Source organism: Anguilla anguilla, chromosome 13, assembly GCF_013347855.1.
Source record: "Anguilla anguilla isolate fAngAng1 chromosome 13, fAngAng1.pri, whole genome shotgun sequence".
Taxonomy (NCBI): domain Eukaryota; kingdom Metazoa; phylum Chordata; class Actinopteri; order Anguilliformes; family Anguillidae; genus Anguilla; species Anguilla anguilla.
In genome coordinates, this window is record NC_049213.1 from 25769306 (window position 1) to 25790569 (window position 21264).

The 21264-nt window shown below is 41.7% G+C and overlaps 1 protein-coding gene across 2 annotated transcripts in view; it reads right to left on the reverse strand.

Annotated features, from left to right (window-relative positions):
• The window catches only part of srgap3 (SLIT-ROBO Rho GTPase activating protein 3), a 69905-nt gene extending 49004 nt beyond the window's left edge, over positions 1-20901 (reverse strand). For both annotated transcript variants that reach the window (XM_035387754.1, XM_035387752.1), the window contains exon 1: positions 20272-20901. In XM_035387754.1, the coding sequence (XP_035243645.1) occupies positions 20272-20338 (67 nt within the window). In that variant the 5' untranslated portion in view covers positions 20339-20901. The remainder of the gene's footprint in view (positions 1-20271) is intronic.
• Positions 20902-21264: the final 363 nt, after the last annotated feature.

Here is a 21264-nt window from a genome sequence, read left to right on the forward strand (position 1 = left end):
CAGAGAAAGCAGGACTACAGAGATACAGATATCGCTGAGCAACGGGGGGAGGGGTGCGAAATAATCATTTTAGATGATGATTCTTCTTCACCCAGGACACCTGCTCTATGTGATAATTCAAGCACAGAGTCCTGAGAACCACAGCGTAGGGCAAGCTGCCTTCCTGGCTTGAAAAGATGGGGAACCTCAGAGAACAATGGCAGGAAATGGGAGAACCCCGACCTTCAACCTCCACCGAACCCATCGCTGCAGCTGCAGGACGTTAAAGATAATTGGACAAGCATGACCGGGAGAGGGGAAAATCAGGCCAGGGCCAGGGCTTCATAAGACAAGTTAATCCAGAACCTAATGGTACTCCCCAAAGTAATAAATCTCACTTCATCCAAGGTGTTTTTATCTTCCTTTTTGGTTTCCTACAGCCACCAGGAAAATGGTCAACAGATGAAAGATGAAAGACATTTCCATACCGTCCGATGCGAAAGCTTTCCTCACATGAATTATTCTCACGTGCGTACACCACACTGCGCAAGATTTTTTTGTATTCTCACTTAGAAGCAGACATAGTCTAACACACTCGCGGTGTTTCACTGACACGATGTACTTGTTAAAGTAGAAAAGAGGATGTAAGCTTTGCAGAATAGATATTTCAAGATAAACTTGTTATCATGCAAGCTGTACAGCCAAACCCACAAGCAAGTCAGTGCTTTGAAAAAAAGGCAGGTCTGCAAGTAAAAGGTGTTTTTCCATAGAGTGCAAATAAAATAACAATATTTGCTGTATAAAACAAACAAATCCAATCAGCTTAAAAGCATACCGATGAAAGCTTGAGACAACCCCAAAGTTTTCCCTCATTTGGGACAATTTAAACAAGTGTGTAAAACTGAATGAGGTTGCAATTATTACAAAACCAACAATGTTAAAATAGTTAATGTACTGTAAGTATAAGCCACTGAACCGTGCCCCAAGATCCCAGTGGCACTGCAGAGGTAAAGGAACTATTAAACCGGATATTTCTTCATTCTTCCTCATCCCAGCTACTCTAGTGACAGACCTGTTGTGACCTCTGACCTTAGAGGAAATGAGATGCACATGTTTACATGTGGAATACATTTGTTCTTTCCTTCATGCACTGACCATAAAAAGGAAGGTTTTTGCTAATGAGCTTAGCTAGCATTTTCGCGTACGGTCTGTATTGAGAAAACCGCACTGTCTCCAAGGAGCATCACATTTGGAAAAGGCAGCGAGGTCCCATTTTACCACTCACTACCGCTCTGTGAGTGCACCACATTTATGGAACAATGATAAGTGTGGGGGCTGCCATTTCAAGATCACACTAGGCAAAATATCATGTAAGGATTTCAAACATCTTTCTCTTTTGCTCTTTGCCTACAGGTCACATGATTTCACTCTAGCAATATTCAATCACATAAGAATATTAATGTTCTGTTTTATGTTATGTTATTGTATTATCATACATTATAAGTATGATATATGATACCAATCAAAAATTTTAATGAAGATCACAAAAAAACACTGAACATTATAAAGATGGTATCACATAAAGCAATCGCATCAAACATAGTCATATTAAAAAGGAGTAATTATGCAGGACCATTGCTTTGCTACGATGACTTATAGTCTCCACCAGCATGGACAAACCCCTATAACCTGGCAGCAGAGTGAAGCACAACTCCTGTGATTCAGGAGGTTACACAACGCCTCCTGAAGGCAATTAACTTGAAAAGGAATATATTAACCTCCCATGGATGCATTAATGTCTTTTCATTAACCGTGTGAGACCTGTGCACGAGGCAAGCCCTGGTTGGGGGGAGCGGAGGGTGGTCGTTTTGGGTTTTAAGACCTACTGTTGAGGTTTAAGGCGAGGGGGGACTAGTTGTTTGGGATTTGAGGAGAGAAGGGGAGGGGTAAGCCACTATATGCAGGAAAATACCTTCTCTGCCTGCACTTTAGAACTACAGTATCTCCATATATTTTGCAGACCAAACAGGTCTTCGTTTTGTAGCTATACTCCGTGAATCATGTAAAGCAAAAATAACTGTTTGCAAAGACTGGATAAAATGTAATATTTCTAGTCTCTTCCAGTGGTCATCAAATAGGCTACATAACAGTACCTTTTGGTTTAATTTCTTCATATTGGTGCAATGAAAAACAGGGTAGTACAGCCATCAAACATGGCTTTAAACATTGGCTAAGCATAAAGGAACATTATATATGGTATCGCATCATACTGATCCAGATGATGAGGTTCTATACATCGTCAGAGTCAACAGTGCACAGTTAAGCGAGGAACATTTCCCAAGACCTAAATGAGTCAGTGCAAATATCTGAGCAAAAAGATTTAAAAGGAGAAGTGTTAGTGCTGAAATGCCATCCTTTTTATTTCTGGAGAGCTAAAAACGGTAACAAACTTACAATGGCATTCACGTTTGTGGAAAAAATAATGTCGCTATTAGGTTTCCAATTGAATTTATTTTTCGGTTGTCATGTAAGTGCCTAGCGACGAGCCAGTGCAATAAAATGAAATTACCCCAGAAATGTGAATGGGGGAGCTATACGGGTAGTACTGTGCCCTGCAATCTGATTAGTGATTATGTAATGAACCCCAAACGTTCCTTAAATAATCAATGCATGGACTTGGGACTTTCTCTTCTTTTTTGAATCAAACAACATTTTAGTTCTTAACAATTAAATCTATTCCTAAGTACATAACACAGGATTAAGGAGGTCTGCAGAGAGAGCAATCAATGCCTTTTGAAGCTGTGATTAGCAGCCGTTTTTTGGGGGCTGTAATTCTAACCATGGAGGCCTCAGCAGGGCTGTGTTTTACTGCCCACAGTACACCTGGACGCATTCAGAGAACAATGGAGCCAAAATGCTGCATTTAAACACACCGCGCCAGCCCCAAACACATGCATATGCACAGTTTGAAACCAAACACAGTGGAATGTCTTTGTAAATATCTTTTGGGGGTATGGCGAGTCCCTAAAACATGTGCATTGTGTTCCTGGGTGCCCTGCTGTATAAATGGAGGAAGGAAAGAGTAAAATGTCTAGGAGTCAGCCAATCAGAGCACTGAAAAGGAAATCTGCCTCAGAAACAGCTTACACGGCATGAACAGAATAAGCGAAAATGGTAAACCTGTGAGATTTTTTTTTTTTCTTTCATTTTTCTTCCCCACATCTGGGCCTGGAAAGTGAAAGGCAAACAGCATCAAAAGGAATTAACTTCCTTGGTGACAGTATCCTGCGGCCAATAGCATGCCAGTATGGGACAATGCATACTCCTCACCGCAGCGTAAAGACAAAACACCTGCCTGCAGTCAAACCTAATACACCTAATCTCCTACAACACCCCCAGCCCAGAATGGCTAACAACACAATACCCAGAACTCTTTGCATCCCACCCATGTATCAAAACTGGACTAATGATCAGGAAATTTATATGAAAACTGAACATCCGAGGTGGCCATCAATACGAAATGTGAAAAAGAAACACAGGCTTTACTCGAACACAAATTTACCCGCAGGAGGGCTAGGTCTAAACCTCAAGGCTTGTCCTGTGTCCATCTGGCAGAGTATAAGCTGATCCATACTTCTGAATAGAACACAAACCAAGGATCTAAAAAGCATATGTGGGTCTTCAGGATCTTTGATCTTGATTTGAATATAGAAGTGCCTGTCGTGAGCCGTCAGTCTTATCCCTGGGCTAGACTAGCTCCCCCCATCCCACCTGGGATGTGTTCATTTCCCTTTGTCTCAGAACCTCTCTCCTGGGTTTGGCTAGTTCCCCCTCAGCCTCACACTCTCTTTAGTCTCTCTAATCCTTCTCTTCATCGGAAACATAGAAGCGTGCCAAGCTCTTGGCGCCTAGTTAATCTCAAACGCTTGATCGCTTTCACAGGGATTAAAATGAAGTGCTATTGCACTCATATCAGCAGTTGTCAGACGATACAACTGATGGAGCTATATAGCCTATATGGTCACCATTTCCAGTAGTTATGAATCTTAATGAGGTAAAAAAAAAATTTTAAGGCATGCCAGAAAAAATTACTCTTAGTAAAATGTTTTTCTACTAAGCAATTAGGCCAATGGCTAATTCATAAATCGGCTAATGGCCAATTAACTAATCTGTGTGACAAAATATTATATTATTTGAGGTAAATACACAATCCCATAATACAGGCTCAAACGAGCATTTCCAATCATTTAATTTGCACATGTATAGTCTAACTTGACAGTTATAATTTCCGTATTATTTAATATAATTTTAAAGAAATGGCTCTGTTTATCCAGAAAGTAAAGCTCCAATATTCCTGCGAGGAAACAAAAGAAAACAATTCTTCCCTAAAAATGTCAGATCAAGATGCCCTTTGAGTCGCACACCGCGTGAGGAAAGATTTCCAGACACCCATCAGCAGCATTGATTTTCCCGCACGATTATTGCAATTTCCTCGTGTAACTCGAGCCGGGTGCTTTGGGGAAACTCAACGCCCCCGACCCGTGAGATGCGGCCTTTTAGCGCAAACAGTCAGCCATCTCCAGATGCTGGCTCGGAGAAGCACGGGCGCGAAACTGCCGTGCGTGCGTCTCCCCAGCAACACACTCGCACACGTGCCAGTCCCTTGGGAAGGACTCACTTGAGACAGAGCGGGGGTGGAGGGGGCATGCAGGTTTTTTTTTTTTAAACGTAGTGACAAGACAGGTTTCCTCCCCCCCTTCCCCCCTTTGCTCTTTCTGACTCTAAACTGTGGCTCACCATGTAGCACACAGCCTGTCATTAAACCGCCAGATCTGGGTTCACTGCTCTGCTCTTCCCTGACCCGCTATGGCTATAAATAAAGGGGAGCTGCACCTTCCCAGAAAAGAGGAGCCACATTCAGAGACGTATTGTTTTAGAAAGAAGGAAATGTGGAGCAATTTCAGGCTGAATCTACATGACGCAATACTAATATAATTTGTCCTTACCTTAAAATAACCTTAAATCATACCATATTAGTGCATATGATCTGCATTGGTTTACTGCATGGAAAACAGTATCTTGCTGAATGAGCAACCCCCACCGCCTTTCTCAGTGAGAGCATTAGGCAGTCTACACTTTGGAAGCACAAATGTAAGAGAGCCCTCATTAGCTAAGGCTTGGCTCTTTCAGGAGAGAGCAAGACTGTCTGCTGGAGATGGCGGAAACCACAGAAGGGAACTCCTCCAGTCTGGTGGTAAACGGGAAAAGTGTTGACGGAAAGATGAGCTCTCTGCTGACAACAGGCACGGTAGGGGAGAGCCGACGTTCACAGCCATTAGAGGTCAAGAGGAGACGAGAGGGCCGTGTGCTTACGGTCACGGCTGCTGCCTGCGCTCCAGCTCGCTGCACTTCACAGGCACGCCCGTAGAGACGGGCGCATCGAAATTAGAGCAGGACCCCACTGAGGACTGCATATCCCAAGGGACCCTGCACCCGCTGCCCTCCTTCCTGTTTCTGCTGGTATTTAAATCACTGAGCTGCAGAATTCCGGTGACAGACTTGTCAGTTCAATAGCACAGGGGTAAAATTTTCAGTGCGAACCACAAAGGTATCACCCGTCTTGGTAGTAACCTGGCGTGCACCTTTGATGTGATACTTCCCGCTGTGTACAAACACCTGTCCGCAGTGACTCACCTGTTAACAGCTCAATTACAGTGTCTCTGCAAAAGGCTCTGTCTACAAAGCTGCCTGAGGGCTTAGCCACTAGCATAAAAGCACAGGTCAGCAGACAACTAGCACACTAGTATAAGGGTATAGTATGCATAGGAGCACGGATATAAGCAAGTAAGACCTTCCTTATATGAATAGCCTATATGAAACAGTCCCACTGATGTTACAGCTCAGGTTTTCAGTGGACGGTAACTTTCACGTGGTATCCATTAACACAGGTTAATTAATGAAGTATTCCAGGTCAAGCACCTTACACAGCAGGCATTCACCGCCACTATTTCGAAAAAAGTTTCCAAGTACGCTTCTGGAAGGCCTGTCCTCATTTCTGTTCAGCCAATTAAACCCTCAAGCCCAATTCTGTGCATGATCACTACGTACACCAATTATACACAAAACATGGACCACATGTAGATACTCTATCACATAAATGACTGAAGCCCTAAATGAGAAAACACCATTTTCACTTCTTTTTTCCATGACTGGCGAAAATCATCAGGACTTCAGTGAACAATTCATGAGCCAAAAAGCAAACAACACCTGCAGGATTTTTATGGAGTGCTGCCATTTCTACAGGAACCCGCTAATGTTTGCCTGTGTGTCTCCCCGAATAAGCCTTTAATTTGCCCTGCCTTAAAGAAAATAATCTGAACTTCCAGTATCATTAATTATTCACAGAATTCTCTTCCAGAAATGACCTGGGGACCAGGGTAAGAGATATGTGGAGCAATGAGAGTGCAGGCGCTTGCTCAAATAAACACTTCCATATGTCGGTCTACAGGAATGTACCCTAAGCACCAGGGCTCGGCTGGCCACTTCAGACACAGAGAGGAGGAATGCGCCACACAGACCTACACTGGGCGTGTGGTTTCAGACTACACAGTGCAATAGCCAGCCAGGTGAGAAAAGTATCCCACTATGGGTGTTTACAGTGGGGATACAAATTGTTCTGATGACATCGTTTTCACTAAATGAATTAGCAAACCTTAAATATATGTATAAAAGTATTCGGCCAAACAGAAGTCTGTGGTCGGCACTGGGGGACCTCCTTGTGTAGTGTAGCCTACTTGTTGGTATTTCTTTTAAATGCCCCCCTCCCCATCCCCCTCCCCCTCCCCACCCCACCCTACCCCTAACCTTCAAATTCTCTCCATAATTTGGAATTGCCAATTGTACCTTGAGCTACCACTAAAATGCCAACCACACTGCAGCTGAAGTGTGAACTCCTTTTATGCAGCTGACATATATATATTTGTCAGAGCTGAGATATATAGCTCACAATCCACAGTATCTGAAGGAAATGTTACTTGTTGTAGGAAACAAGCTCATGAGAACTTTCATTTGTAATGGGAACTTCAAATTAATTTGTCCCCTGGTGGCAAAGTGTTCTAGGCCGGCTGTGATCTAATCAGTGTCTAAATGACTAAGTCTTTTCATTAATTGCTAAGAGCCATTGAAACATGTTACACTGCTGTGGAACACAGTTAATTTTGTAGGTCCAGAGGTAATTAGGAGTCTATTAATAGCTTTACCTTCACATTCTTCTGAATTTCATTGGCATATTCTTACTTTCGACATTTAGGATTACATTCGGTAGTCTACTTTTACAAAAGTTACTGCTCTGCAAGGTTTTTTTTTTTTTTTGTTCCACATAAATTCCTCCTGTTTGGCTGTTTAGCTTTTGGTGACAATAAATCCCTAAATAATTTGACAAAGCAAGCAGTACCTCCATGTCCAAAGAATCTTTGTGACCAAAGAACTTGTGTGTGGGGGGAAATGGGTGTAAAATCTTAACCTTGTGCTATCCAACTGTGGCAAACCACTCACTCTCAGTGAGAAAGGCAGTTTTTCTCTTTAATGTGAATCATTTGTTCATTTGTTCATTTACCTATTTGTTTGTGGGAGGGTGTGGTTTTATTTGTGTGTATCGAGGGTGAGGCCCTTTCTTACTCAGTTGATCACAAGAGTGGTGAACTATACTACAGGATAGGATACTACAGCAGAAGTTTCATTTTATCGCACATGTCTGGTATACACCATCCTTCCATCCAGAGAGCACAGCATAACAATTGAGATAGGCCTACTACTTAATTGGTATTAAAAATATTCCCTCATTACAAACAAAGTATAAATTACTGTGAATTCACCATGAACAGCTGTCCCATAACTTCCTCAATCTTCTGGACCATGGACAACTGAGACAATGTCCAAAGACAAATGCATATTCCAACACATTGTCAGTTTGAAAATAATACATTGTGTTCTGAGCCTGCACAGACTAAACATCAACATCAGCACCACCTCATCCTTCAGTTGATAGTTTTTTTTTTTATTTTTTTTAAGTCACACTTTTTTTTTTTTTAACAGCATTTCTGCAATGCAGCTGTGCAGTTTCCAAATGCAGACCATGTGTCTGTTTTAACTAAGCCTGTATAGAGGGAGAAATGTAGGCATCTTAATCTTGCTTTCTTTTATGCTTTCTTTCTTAAGCTGGCATAAGCTGGGTTTTAGAAGCAATGTCTTAATGTGCGCATTTTACCCCCTACTTTCTTCCAGATTGGAAAGGTCAATTTGTGGGTACGTGCTGCTATAACCTCCTCTGTCACTCTGGGGGAGCACAGACAAGCACACACTGCTCCAAAACACATGATGTCAGCCTCTGTTTCTTTGCCTTCAGCTGCCCACCGGTTAAAGTGCATCGAAGGAGGACACTTCATCTGTAGCTTGGACAGGCAGACTGAGTAATACTGATTGACCACTGGTTTGTGATGTGACCCAGACCTACCACAGCCCCATAATGCATCTCCCTGTAGGGGATGCCAGCTATATGGCATGGTCAGACTATGACACCAGAGCATGAGACCCACTCACATTACAACAGAGTCTTAGCAGGATCAAAATAAAATAAGAGAAAAATTAATCACACAAAATATAGCCTAAGCCTATTCAAACAGAATCATTTGTAGCTTTTGGAAAGAGAAAGACAATGAATGAAGACAATGAATGAACACAAAATAGTTACATAAATACACAATAAAGGCACAAGGCAAGAGCAGCAGATGGAGCACAAATGCAAAGCTCACTGTCAAAGTTTTCATAAGTTGTTAAAAATACTGGCATTAAAAATACTGGCTCAAACATAAAGTGCCTTCAAATATCTCTCAAGTAGGCTGTTAACCACAAAGGAAAAGAAAAGCTAACACCGCTGAAATGTCTGTTGCCAGTTCATAGCAGTAAACTTTTACATTACTGCCATTTAGCAGACACACTTATACAAGTCATACAAGTTATATACTGCTTCAGCATATTTACTGAAGCAATTCAAGTTAAGAACTTTGCTCAAGAGTACAACAGCAGAACCTCATATGGGAATCAACCATACAACCTTTGAGTTGCAAGCCCAGTTCCCTACAAGCCCATTTTATTACACTCCCTCCCGACTGAACTTCTGCTCACATTCATGACTGTGATGCTACAAGGGGCCACACTCATGCTTAGTTCTACCTGTACGTCTGATGCTTGGCAACAAATCCTTAAAAGAACTTCACTTTAGAAACTCTTAAACCCATTAGATAAAGTTATTACCACCTTAAATGTACCTCTAGTCACCTAACAGACAATTCATTATGTTACAATCACTTAGCAGATGTTAGCCTAACTGTTAACTGAGCTGACCTTACTGGTAGCATGAAGAGCAGCAGTAGAAAATGGCTGAAAGCAAACCTGTATAAGGAACCACAACTGAACTGCAACAACATTTCTCATCCTATATTTACCACAAAATTATGAATGACCTACTGAGGTTATATAGTGTTAGAATGTGGTTAGAAAAAAAGAGCCTGGTAAGATTCTACAACTAAAGGATTCTCCAAGTTGTCGTGCAGACAAGAAATGGCTGCTAACAAAACGTTTATTTAATTAAGGAGGAAAGGATTTAAAGAGCAGTGCTCACTTCACCCAATTTACCCATTTAACCAGACACCCCAGGGTGAGAACATGGCCAATGAGTTATGGATTATTTGAAAAGTAATTTGAAAATTGTACGTTTCATGCAAGATTAACCAAATGCACACTGGATAGGATTGCTTCTGTGTTCATATTATAAATGAAGTTAAATTATGTATGATAGGATTCTAGTTTTCCCAAATATGCAAAGAAAATCCATTCGATCAAAATCCCTTGAGCACGTCTTATTTGAGCAATGGTAACATATTACTAAATGGATATTCTGACTGTATTGCTGCAGTCAGAAGTCCCTCTACAGACTCGTTCTACACATCAATGCGCAGTGCTTATGAGACCTTTGGTTTGTCCGCTCCTTTTACAGTGTCTGCTGAATGGCTGCAGTTAGTTTGATTTAAGAGGCTGAACAGCAGAAACCTGATCTGAAATGTGTGAAAAAGCAGTTCTCACTGCAGCAAGGCCCACTTCCTGTAACTGTGTGAGAATTCCACATGCATGCACTCGCACGTCGATAACCACACAAAGCAGCATCAACTCCTACTTTAGCGTGCTGCTCAGTGGAGAGAAACATCAGTCCCTAGCATATGATAGAAGGTTCACTATCCTGGATTGAAGTTGGAATATTACACTGTTGCATGATTAGCCATGTTTATACTATATTATAGTATATTATATTACTCTGTTGAAACCTACTGTAGTAAATTGATCCCAGACAGCAAGTGAGGTAATAGAGATTAAGTAAGCCTGTCTGCTAATCAAATCAGCTCTACACAGAGGTTTTGAAAGGTGCTTTCTTCTGAATCTGGTTTCCATCAGCTGAATGGTTCGTTTTTGTTCAGCTGCAATAAACTAGACCCTGTGCCCATGCCATGAACAAATACTTCTGGGAATGACATCAGACTCTTGAGATGTATAAAGGTAATTATTATACACTGTATTTACCTGGAACAGATGTCTCTATGGTGGACTAAGATTTTAGAAAATAGCTTTATTCATTCTCGGTTATCTCTAACAACTTTAACAACTCAAAAATAGCTAAACTATTACCGGACCTGTGTACTCTAAAGAGCACTGGTGGTATGGTACGTTTCTCCCTCAAATAAAATGACTTCCAGGGACAAAAATAAAATAAAATAAAAATAAGAGCATGAACATTGGAACATGCAGTTTGGAACATCAAAAGGAAAATGCAATGCAGTTACCAAGAGTACAGCCTTCCTTGATTTGTTTCAATTCATTTTTCATGCACACTAACAACTAGGCCTACTCTGTTTCCAAAAAGTTATCACAAGTCAACTGCTATAGTCATGAATCACTACAACACCACAGCATCTGTTTGTACAAATGTCCCATTTACATTTGGAATAATGTAGAAATAAACTAACAAAGCATTATCAAACTGTGAGGAGCACATGCTGTAACATATTGCCAATTTAAAAATATTAATGCCTCAGTACTGTCTTTCTGCATTCAAGCTAGAGAACAACAATTTGGTTTGCCTCAGGTTTTTAATTCCGAAAATTAGCAATGCACAACTGAAAATTGTGAATTTAGAAGCTAAATCTGCATGTAAATGTACAGACTGAAATAAAAACATATACCACAGGGCTTCATTGACGTGGACAAGTAACAACTAAATGCAGTGCAACAAAAAAGCTGCAAAAGGTCTTTGGTTGGATTCTCTATTTCAGACAAAACCTTTGGTGATGGTGCACTCTCTGGTAAATGCCTGAGGGAAATAGTCTGGCATCTCCTCAGAAGGCAGAGTTTTTGCGAGTGCTGTAGAAGACAACCAGCATCACCCCACAAGTTGTAGCAGGTCAGGGACAGAAGGAGAGGAGAGGAGCCAGAAGATAAATAATGGACAGATCTAATAACAAAAAGAGCATCTCAAAAGACAAGCCAAACACAGCAGCCACGCCATATGGGCAAAATACACAAGTGAGTGGTTAAGAGAGATTAGGGTGGGTTGGGAGGGGGGGAACAGTGCAACAACTCAAAATGAGGCAACGTCCTTATCACACCAATATAGATTAGAAAGCACACATCCACGGCACACCTGCGGTCACATTTAATAGAACAACATGGAACTAAGATCTGAAAGAAGCAGACACATTAATCAAAAGTGTGCATGCCTGTTAGAAAGAGAGAGTGAGAGGGGGTGTATGTGTGTGTGTGTGTGTGTGTGTGTGTGTGTGTGTGTGCATGTATAGTGAAACCTCTCCTCTCATGTTCACACTTCCTATTATTCAATTGTTCATTAATCCCCTTAGCAGACAGTATTAGCAGTAAAAACAGTGACTGCCATTGGCTATACATGCAAAAATAAATTCTTCAAGTCAACAGTTTTCAGCCTGTTTTTACTAAAATATTCTACTGTAGGCAAATGAGCTTGCTCATTAGTATGACGATATTCTAGTTTGAGGCTTTTTCAGAAGTCGGTACTTATTGTAGCCTCTAGCACTGCTTGTTCGGTCTTGAACCTATGTAATTTTAAGCTATTTCCTCATCTTAATTTTTACATCTTACATTTTAGCCTCTTAAATTTTCAACTGCATTTATAATCCTTGAGACTGATTTTAAGAAAACTATCCACGGTTGCAGTAACATTGGCCTAAAAGACCAACTCAATACCCAATACCTTCAGCAATATACTGCTGCTGTTTCCATAGCAGCCTGTTTCTCTTCCGAAGCCAGCTCCTCCCAAATCTATTCCTGTTCACCTAGAGAGCATTTGTGCCCAACAACCTTCACAGCAGAAAAGCTTTAAGGGTGCGAGAGTATATCAGCAGAGAGGATCATGGGACACACTATGAAATAAGGCATGCCTATTTAAACAGGAATTTACTGCACCTTCTCTCACCTCTCAGAAATGCAATGCAGCACGGCATACAGTCTCTGTCTGATCATTTTGCTTCACAGCAATTATCTGCTTTTTAACCTTCAAAAATCAGCAAACCAGTTGAAATTGCTGCCTCTTTCAATTGTTTCCCTTCTGATCACCATTCATAGTGGTCCAATGGCAGCAGTTGTAAAGCAACAGTACAGACCAAGTTGTTGAGACCAATGCAAGTGCACAATGGCCCATATGGGCAGTCCCATGTGAGCATGGGAGAGAAAGCATCAGCTTACCTTCCCTGCCCTGGCATGCTCTCTCTTTCCGGCGAGGGGATCGTCCAATTACAGCTCACCCTGTTCAAATGAAAAACCCAAAGGTTCCGGGACTCCACAGTTCCCCTCTGTTCTTCCTTTTTCTCCATTTAAATGCAAATCAGGCAATTCGTCAGCTGAAACAGCTTGAACATAGATGGGAAAACACAGCCGCTACCATCTTAACAAGTCCCTTCTCCATTCGCCATTCAAATTCTGCCTGCCCTCCAACAGTTCTCTCACAATGTGCCAATTCACATTCAAATCATGATGACAACTTTTTGGATCTGAAGGAAGGAAAACATTTATTTTAAACTGCTTGTACAGGAGTCCCATTTCTAAACTTTAGGATATTTTGCAGTTCAGAATTTGCTTATAAATAGCCTACATCAAAGATCTATACAACTTCTAATTACCAAATAACCCTCAAATGCATGCACATGTCTATGTCCTAGTACAATAGTAAACACCTGCCACCAGAATACTTGTGGTTACACTAGAACTGGGTGTCCCATCTTATCCAAAATGGTCCAGTATAGGTGGTGCATGTTTTCGTTTTAGCCCAGAACAATGACACCTGATTCAATTAATTATCTATTATAGTCTTCAATCATGACTGGACAGCCCTACACTATATTCACTGTGCTTAAAAGTGAGACCAAAGCCATTATATTACATTACATTGCATTGTGAAAATAAGCTTGTAAACTGCATGGATTTTCCAATAGGTGTACTGCCGGGCTTCTGATGAAATTTCTGATGAAAAATTCCAAATGCAAACAGAGCCAGGTTTGTATATGTATTTTTTTCTTAACTTTATGCTATGCTTATCCATCATAAATCAAGTTCAGTGAATTTGAGATTTTTTTTCAGCTTTATAGTAAACAATAACTGTAGAGACTGTAGTTACCATCCACTATTTGTCATCTGTTTTCGTTTTAGGCGCATGGCAGGAAAGGGAACATAGTAGATCTAAAAATCAACTCCGCCTGTGCTGGCTGTGAACTCCCACCTCAGAGTTACGAGGCCCCAGAGCCTGAGCCCCAGTTTCGAAGCGGTGCTCTGCTGTTCACAGCGCCAGTGAGTCAGTCAGCCTACACCCCGGCAGGCTAGGACAGCCCGCAGGGAAAGGGAGAACGCAGAGCTGCTTATTCAATCGGGTGAAATTCAGCAGCTACGTCCTCTATGTGCTGCATTCTTTTATTTTGACGCATTGCCCGGGGGGGAGTGGAGGGTGGAGGGGCGGAGGGGTGCGCGGGGCGCTGGGCATATGAGCATGGCATGCCGACCTACTTTCTCAATGCAGGAGGGGGGGGAAGAAACACCGGCTACAGATGTCTCCTAAACGCTTCCTAATTCCATTCTCTCAGGTCATTAAAGAAATACAGAAAAATAGCTCAGCAAAATGCAGGAAAAGCAAGTCATAATGGGAGTGATTGAGCCCTATGGAATGAGCAGGGAGTGAGCAAAGTTCATTCACAAAAGGACCCAGCGGACTTTGCCTCAGGACAGACAAAGTGTAACCTGAGAAATCCTGAGACACAGACTTCAGAGCAGTACAGAGTTAAGTTGTTGCAAGCTTGGCGAAGAGATGAATTGAACCATGTAATCCAGATTTTCATGTAGATGAAGAGGTTGGCATGGGTAAAGGTCACCTTGCAATTACATTAGCAACACACCGAAAACCAGTATCAAACAGACAGACAGGTGTTTTGATTAAGTACTTTCATTGCACTGCTACACTGCAGCGTACTAATGGAAATTGGAAACAAGGAAGTGAATGGCATAGGATTTAGTCATGTTATGGTAACACCTCAAGGTACATTTTAAAAACAGCTATAAGATCATACAAAATTTATAAAAATAATTTAAAGCTATACCTATATTTTTCATAATGCCTTCATGTATCATTTAGTTTTTAACAGTTAATTAAATAGTTGAATAGTATTACTAAAAGACCCAGCAGGGATAGTTCTTCATAAAATTATGTTATGGGCACTATTCACAGACTCTATATAGCCTAAATGAATATGTTAACGTATTGAGTATTGATGATCAGCTAAATATTTTAATAGAGTGACTTTATAACCATTTGAAAGGCTGGGAGGTAATTTCCTGCAACTTTGAGTCAGTGGACTGGGAGAGAACATCATCCACTGTATGATAACATTGGGACAGTCTAGGTGGATGACAGACTATTAGCATGAAAGTAGTTCTCCTGGATCTATGGTGACATTTAGAATCAGAGTTAGTGTAACTGAGGGACAATAACGACCATAACACAGCAGTCTCTGATGAACTTATGCTACTTCCAACAAGCAGAAAAAAGTGAGCAGGCCTCAGAATCATTCAATGTTCATGTCCTATAGACCCCAATCCATCACGACTGCCAATGTTAATCTCCCCAGGTATAGCAATCTGGCATTCCGTGGATCTGTCAGCTAGGAAGCTGTGATACTTCCTTCCCTTTTCACACAGACATGTGCCAACAGTCACATAAACCAAAACATAAACAAATCACACACACAGGCACACACAAACAAACACACACACGCACGCACGCACGCTCTCTCTCTCTCTCTCTCTCTCTCTCTCTCTCTCTCTCTCTCTCTCTCTCTCTCTCTCTCTCTCTCTCTCTCTCTCTCTCTCTCTCTCTCTCTCTCTCTCTCTCTCTCTCTCTCTCTCTCTCTCTCTCTCTCTGTCTCTCTGTCTCTCTCTGTCTCTCTCTGTCTCTCTGTGAGATGTGTCATTTCAAAACAGAAAGTCATCGCACTGCCTTCACACAGTTCTGAATGTGCCACAGTTATGCAGCCCACTGAACAAAAGACCCGGAGTTTCAATCCCATAATCCCCTCAGCATTGGTGGCTCCACATATATTTCAGCAGCTGAGGGTGAGAAGAAACCAATTCTCCATAAATTAGCATCATTCTCCCTTCCTCCTTGCCTAGGTCCTGGTCTCCTTAGAGAGGGCCATTTTATGAAACGAATGTTCTGTGCCCATGGCATCCCTAAATGCAAAGAGCATAACTGATGGCTGAATGCACAAAAGGGCCTGTAGTCAGCCGAGCAGCACTGCAGCCAGTTGACTGATGTAGGCCATGCTGGCAGAGGAGTGCTAAAGGATCCAAGATGCAATTATAATGAGCTTAGCCATCAGATTTAAAAGTGAGAGCTTAAAAGCTCTTCATACACACTGGGTCTCTGGAGTCAAAGGATGACAGAGAAAATTCTCTCTCTCTCACTCTCACACGATTCTGAGGCCGTTTCGCACACGTCTGTAGCAATTAGGAGGGTGTTAAACACTGCCACTGGTGCTCAGACCCTTTAGGGCTGCTTCACTTCATAGAGCCACCCTTTATCAAGCATGCTGTGCTGTAATCACAAGCCTACAGCGGCTGATCTATGGTCCACAGCTACCCTACTGCTCCTGTTAAAAATCAAGCCCTCCCTCTTCTTCCCATGCCCTTTCCAAGCGAGGCCCCCCCCACTTATCAGGTGAACACATCTGCTGAGTAAGAGATAGAGGAGCACTGATGTTAGCATACATCAAGCTTTCCTCAATGAGAGAAGATTGCCAGTGGGTTACATTAAAAAAAGACATGTTTCATTATCATCAATTGTTTCTTCCACACTGCTCCAGCTCGCTCTCACCATTGAGCAGCAATATTCACTGTGTCATGTTGTTTTCAACAACGGCAGGACTCTATTTGTTGTCAGTCACCACGCAATGAACCCAACCTGTGGTTGTTTGGGTCACATGATTCTGGTACAGCTACTGTATCATTAATAAATGGTCACACGATTCTTGTCTTGAGGCGTGGCATAGATGGGTATACCATAGGGCTTGATGCAAGTGGATGTATTCAATGAGAGATATGGGTTAATTTCCCTATCTAAAAAACAGACAACCGCCTCACATTTATCAGTGCAAAGAATCACAGCTTCCTCCCATAGTGCCAGCGCTTTTCCAGGCATTTTTTCTCCCTTCACAACCCCCATCGCCTTAACAACCATCTCCATGCCTTTATTATTCATGCTGCCAGCTTACATTATTTACAGTGTTTTTTATAGTTTGCTTTAGGTACGTGCCGATCCCTTCCCACCCATTCTTTCAAAATCATAGAAGTCTTTTTTTCACGTGATCCTGACAGCTTGCCAGTGCTTCTCACAGAAAGAAATTTAAACTGTGATTCCACTGCGATCCTCAGTGGCATGCTCTCCAAACAGAGACCAGAGTGGGGCCATTCAAAAAATACATCAGCTTTGCAGCAAACTACATCAATGTGAATAGAAATTCAGCTGTTAGCAGTACAGAAACTACAATTGTTTGAAACCGGCTGGATTAACAGGACACACTGAAACCACAGCAAGAGGCTGGCACCATTCATCTGGAAGTGGTGGTGCATTTAATTAGGTATTATTCAAACAGCACAAGAAATGAAAACATACTGTACTGGTACACAAATAGCCAATCATACCATGGCTTTGGCTTGAAGGGATATTTTTTTTAAATCATTATTTGACTGGATATTCCTCCAAAAATCACTAACTGCAGGGGTGATGGGGTACCCCTCATGGGCAGAAAGATGAATGGATATGCACTCATTTTTATCCTTGCACTTTTTATCAGTCTGGATGAATAAAGCAGTAAAAGAATCTGAAATGCACAGAGGACATTTCTGTCTAGCTCAAACCAAGATCATTACTGAGGTTCTGCTCAGCATGTGCAGCCATTTCTGAATTGCCCACAGTTCACTGGTGTTTATGCAACAAAATGCATTCAGGCTAATACAGACAAAGCTTCCACTGACAGTTCTTTCACAGAACAGTAACAAATACTTGGTGTGGTGAAAATACTCAACTGGGAATGGACTACAAATCCTTCCTGTAATTTTTAACTGTATAATGTCTTCTCATGTTGTGCTTATCTCAGCATGTCTTGTGCAAAATAGAAACTTTAAATGTACTGTGCGAATAACCAGAACTATTATATGCAGCTCAAGTGTTGTGAATAGAATAAGATTACAAATTCTAACCTAATATTAGAACTTCTTCCCATAAAACCATGATTTTGTTTATTTATATTAGCTGGTCTGACACAGACTACTCTGGGGGAAAGATCCTTCCTAAATACAAGTCTGTGTTCTTGTGGGTCAATAGGTTTGCTGTCAGTTTAAGGAACCCATAAAGAGCTCAAATATCAACATTTAATGCATGTATTGATCCTTTTTTGTGACCAATTTATTCATTAAATTAATATTTTTATGTAATAAAACCAAATAGAACATGGGAGATGATAACCCATTTATAATGTGGACTGAGCGATTTGCCATGGTTGCAGTTTCATATATTGGCTTGTATAATACTCTGTTATCTCAGGTGGCATATCCAGTTAAAGTACTAGTTCTCAGTGCAGTGACATGCTCCACACACTGCAAACTGAAAAGATGCAATGATTTCACAAATTGGTATGATTTCGGTCACATTGCTTGGCTGCTTGTACAGGTGGAAATGTACAGAAATGCTCCACAATCGGTTGACCCACACGATTCTGGTATGGACACAGGAGCTATGCTCAGACATCATAGATAAACTGTTACACCACACTACTTACATTTGAAGCAGGCTAAATGAGCAACTTCCACAAAGCATTGGCAATAGGTGCATTCCACACCACTAGATGGTGACAAGGCGCTAATAAGAGCCACCTATACAGTCACAGTCTCTGAACTAGGTTCATTCCGGCACATTCTTGTATTTATTTCTGCCTGGTATTTCCCTTTCTAAAAACAACGCAGGATACAAGTCAGTTCCCAGACCAGACACAGTCTAGCCTTGTCTCCAGGACTCCACATGGATACCTTTCATGGAGATGACCAACAGGGTCAGGACGCCCATCTCTCAAAGCGGCCTCCATCTCTAGGGAGATCAGCCATGAAAAAGCACTCCCACTTAGGACAGATGCTCATCTCCACAAGCCCTCAGGGCAAGTGGGACAGCCCTGTGCATTTCAGCCCCAGAGGCTCCTCCCCACCCTGCCAGAGATTGGGCTGTTGTTACAGACCCCATGTTGCCAAACAGACATCACTCAGCTAGACTCTAGAGGCAGAAACACAGGAGCAGTATGGAAAGGTACAGTGCTGTGTTAGTCATGTGGATAACTAAAGAGAAGGTTTATGCCTGTTTCACACAGTGCGTGACTCTAGAGGCTGCATGACAAAGCAGGTATGCAACTACAAAGCCACAAGATCTAATATCATATCAGGTGGAGCACTTCAACTGTAGCCTTCAGCAAGATGCATAACCTCAATTAACTCACCAAATACCTAGCTGTCTAAACGGAAAATAAAATGATCATTAAAGTTCATTATACATTAGTGCATTAATACACGAATCGAAACAATAGTTCTGTCCCCGTAACTGAGTCTGTAAATCGTTCAAAAGAATGAATTGTAACCTACTGTGTATGTTTGCTCTCTGGTAAAGGTGAAAGTTGTGCTGTTTATGGTATACTTGGATTGCCAAGTTTTGTTGCTTTCGCATTGTGCATCTTGTGAACTGACAGTAGTACGTGCCTATTTTACGTTTCATATTTCTGGTTAAGTTCACATTTGACCCGGTTTATACTGGTTTTCTTTAAGGCCGCAACAAAGGGCCGCAGAGCGTAACAATAGTAACAATTGCATGGGCTTGCTCTCGAGGTCCACCCATATGCGCGCAGAGCCTGGCAGACTTTCAGTACAAAAATCTTTCTACCCAGCAACATCGCGTGCTGCAATATTTGGCTCACAGAACTGACACAAAATACTTCAACAATGCAATGACAATGAACAATGCAATAAATATCCCGCAATACGTCAAGTTACACGTTAGGTTACTGTCCCATCTTTAAAAATTAAAATTGCTCGAATAATTATCGCAGACAACACAGAATCTGGCAAGAGTCCCGCACCTCGGCACCACGTTTATATTAATCATAATTACTACTGAACTTACATTGACCCAGGTCTTTTTTGAATAATATACGGCCGGGCCACCAAATTATCTAAACAAGTTGAGACTATTATCTCAACGCTAGACTGTGCACACATTTAAACTGTTCAGAGAGACTCCAGTAAGGGCTAAGGCCAAGTGGTGCGGCTAACCTACGGGTTGACATGCGATTGTCAGCTACACTCAGCCACAGTCCCTCGATAGCGACACATCTGCATGCCTTCCTAAGAAAGCAATGCACAATCTTGCAAAATAAAATCGTGCGTAAATGTTTCGTTGATGATGAAATTATACGCAAAATTAATGTTTCAAAACCGACAGCCCAATTATCAACTAGATGCATGGTATGGTGGCTTCCACGTTTAAACATTGCTATATGGAAAACAACCCTTTCTTTCAAAAGAGCATAGCTCATTTCGTGGGAAGCTCAACGCAATGTATGTTTTAACAAAACCAACCTTTCACTTGCGTCTCGTATTCTCCTATGATCTCCTTGTCCTTCTTGAATTTAGTTTGAGATGACATGTTTCCTGAGGTATGAACGGTACGGTCCAGTGAGATGTCTTGGCGTGGTAGAAATCTTCGGCTCGATCAAACGTGGCAGCGTGAAGGGTTTTATTTATTTTTTATCTCTTAGTCTTTTTTGTCCTTCAGGTTCACAGTGCTTAAGATTCAGATTGTCCCGCAAAACACAAACTGCAAATCGTCAATATATGCTTTCGCTACGTAAAATTACGCTTCTCTGTGAAGTAAGCAGTATTGTTTCAACCAAAACTTTGAAGATTCACTTACGCTCACCTGCATAGGTCTATTTAGGCATCTACGTTAGCATGGAGAAGTGCTACAGTAGGGCAACGACGGCTCCTCCTTGTGATAGCATGCCATCCAACGCACGACCTGGGAGAAAAAATCCTTCTGTTTATCCAAGAAAATAGGTGGACTGTAAAAGATTAAGCTTTGTGTGCCGTTCCATTCTTTAGTCTTAAGTTAAATTATGTCCTCATTATGTCCATAATTGAGCAGCTGTGCACGCAGGCAGAAGATGTGCATCATTAGAACAGCTCCGCACACTGAAGAATTTTTTTCCCCTGCAGGATGAAATGAACTGAGGCAGACGTCACATCGGACTCCTCCCACTGTTGGAGCACCCCCCCCCCCCCCCCCCCCCCCTCCTTATATTTTATAATTACAGCCTCGTGGCTGTGAATGGGACCAGGCAAGTGTGCATGATCGAAAAATGTTTAAAATTGCAGGAAAATAAATACATTGAAGCACTGAAAAGAAAACACCGTATGCAAGTATAAAACATACTTCCCTGCCGTCCCCGAATGCAGCCCAATGTTCCACATCATTATTTTTTCTGAAGGATAGGCTATATTAGTCCCGTCCTGAATGATACAAGAGGTTTAGTTTTCGTCTGGCTTACGAAGCCCACGAATGTGGCCAAACCT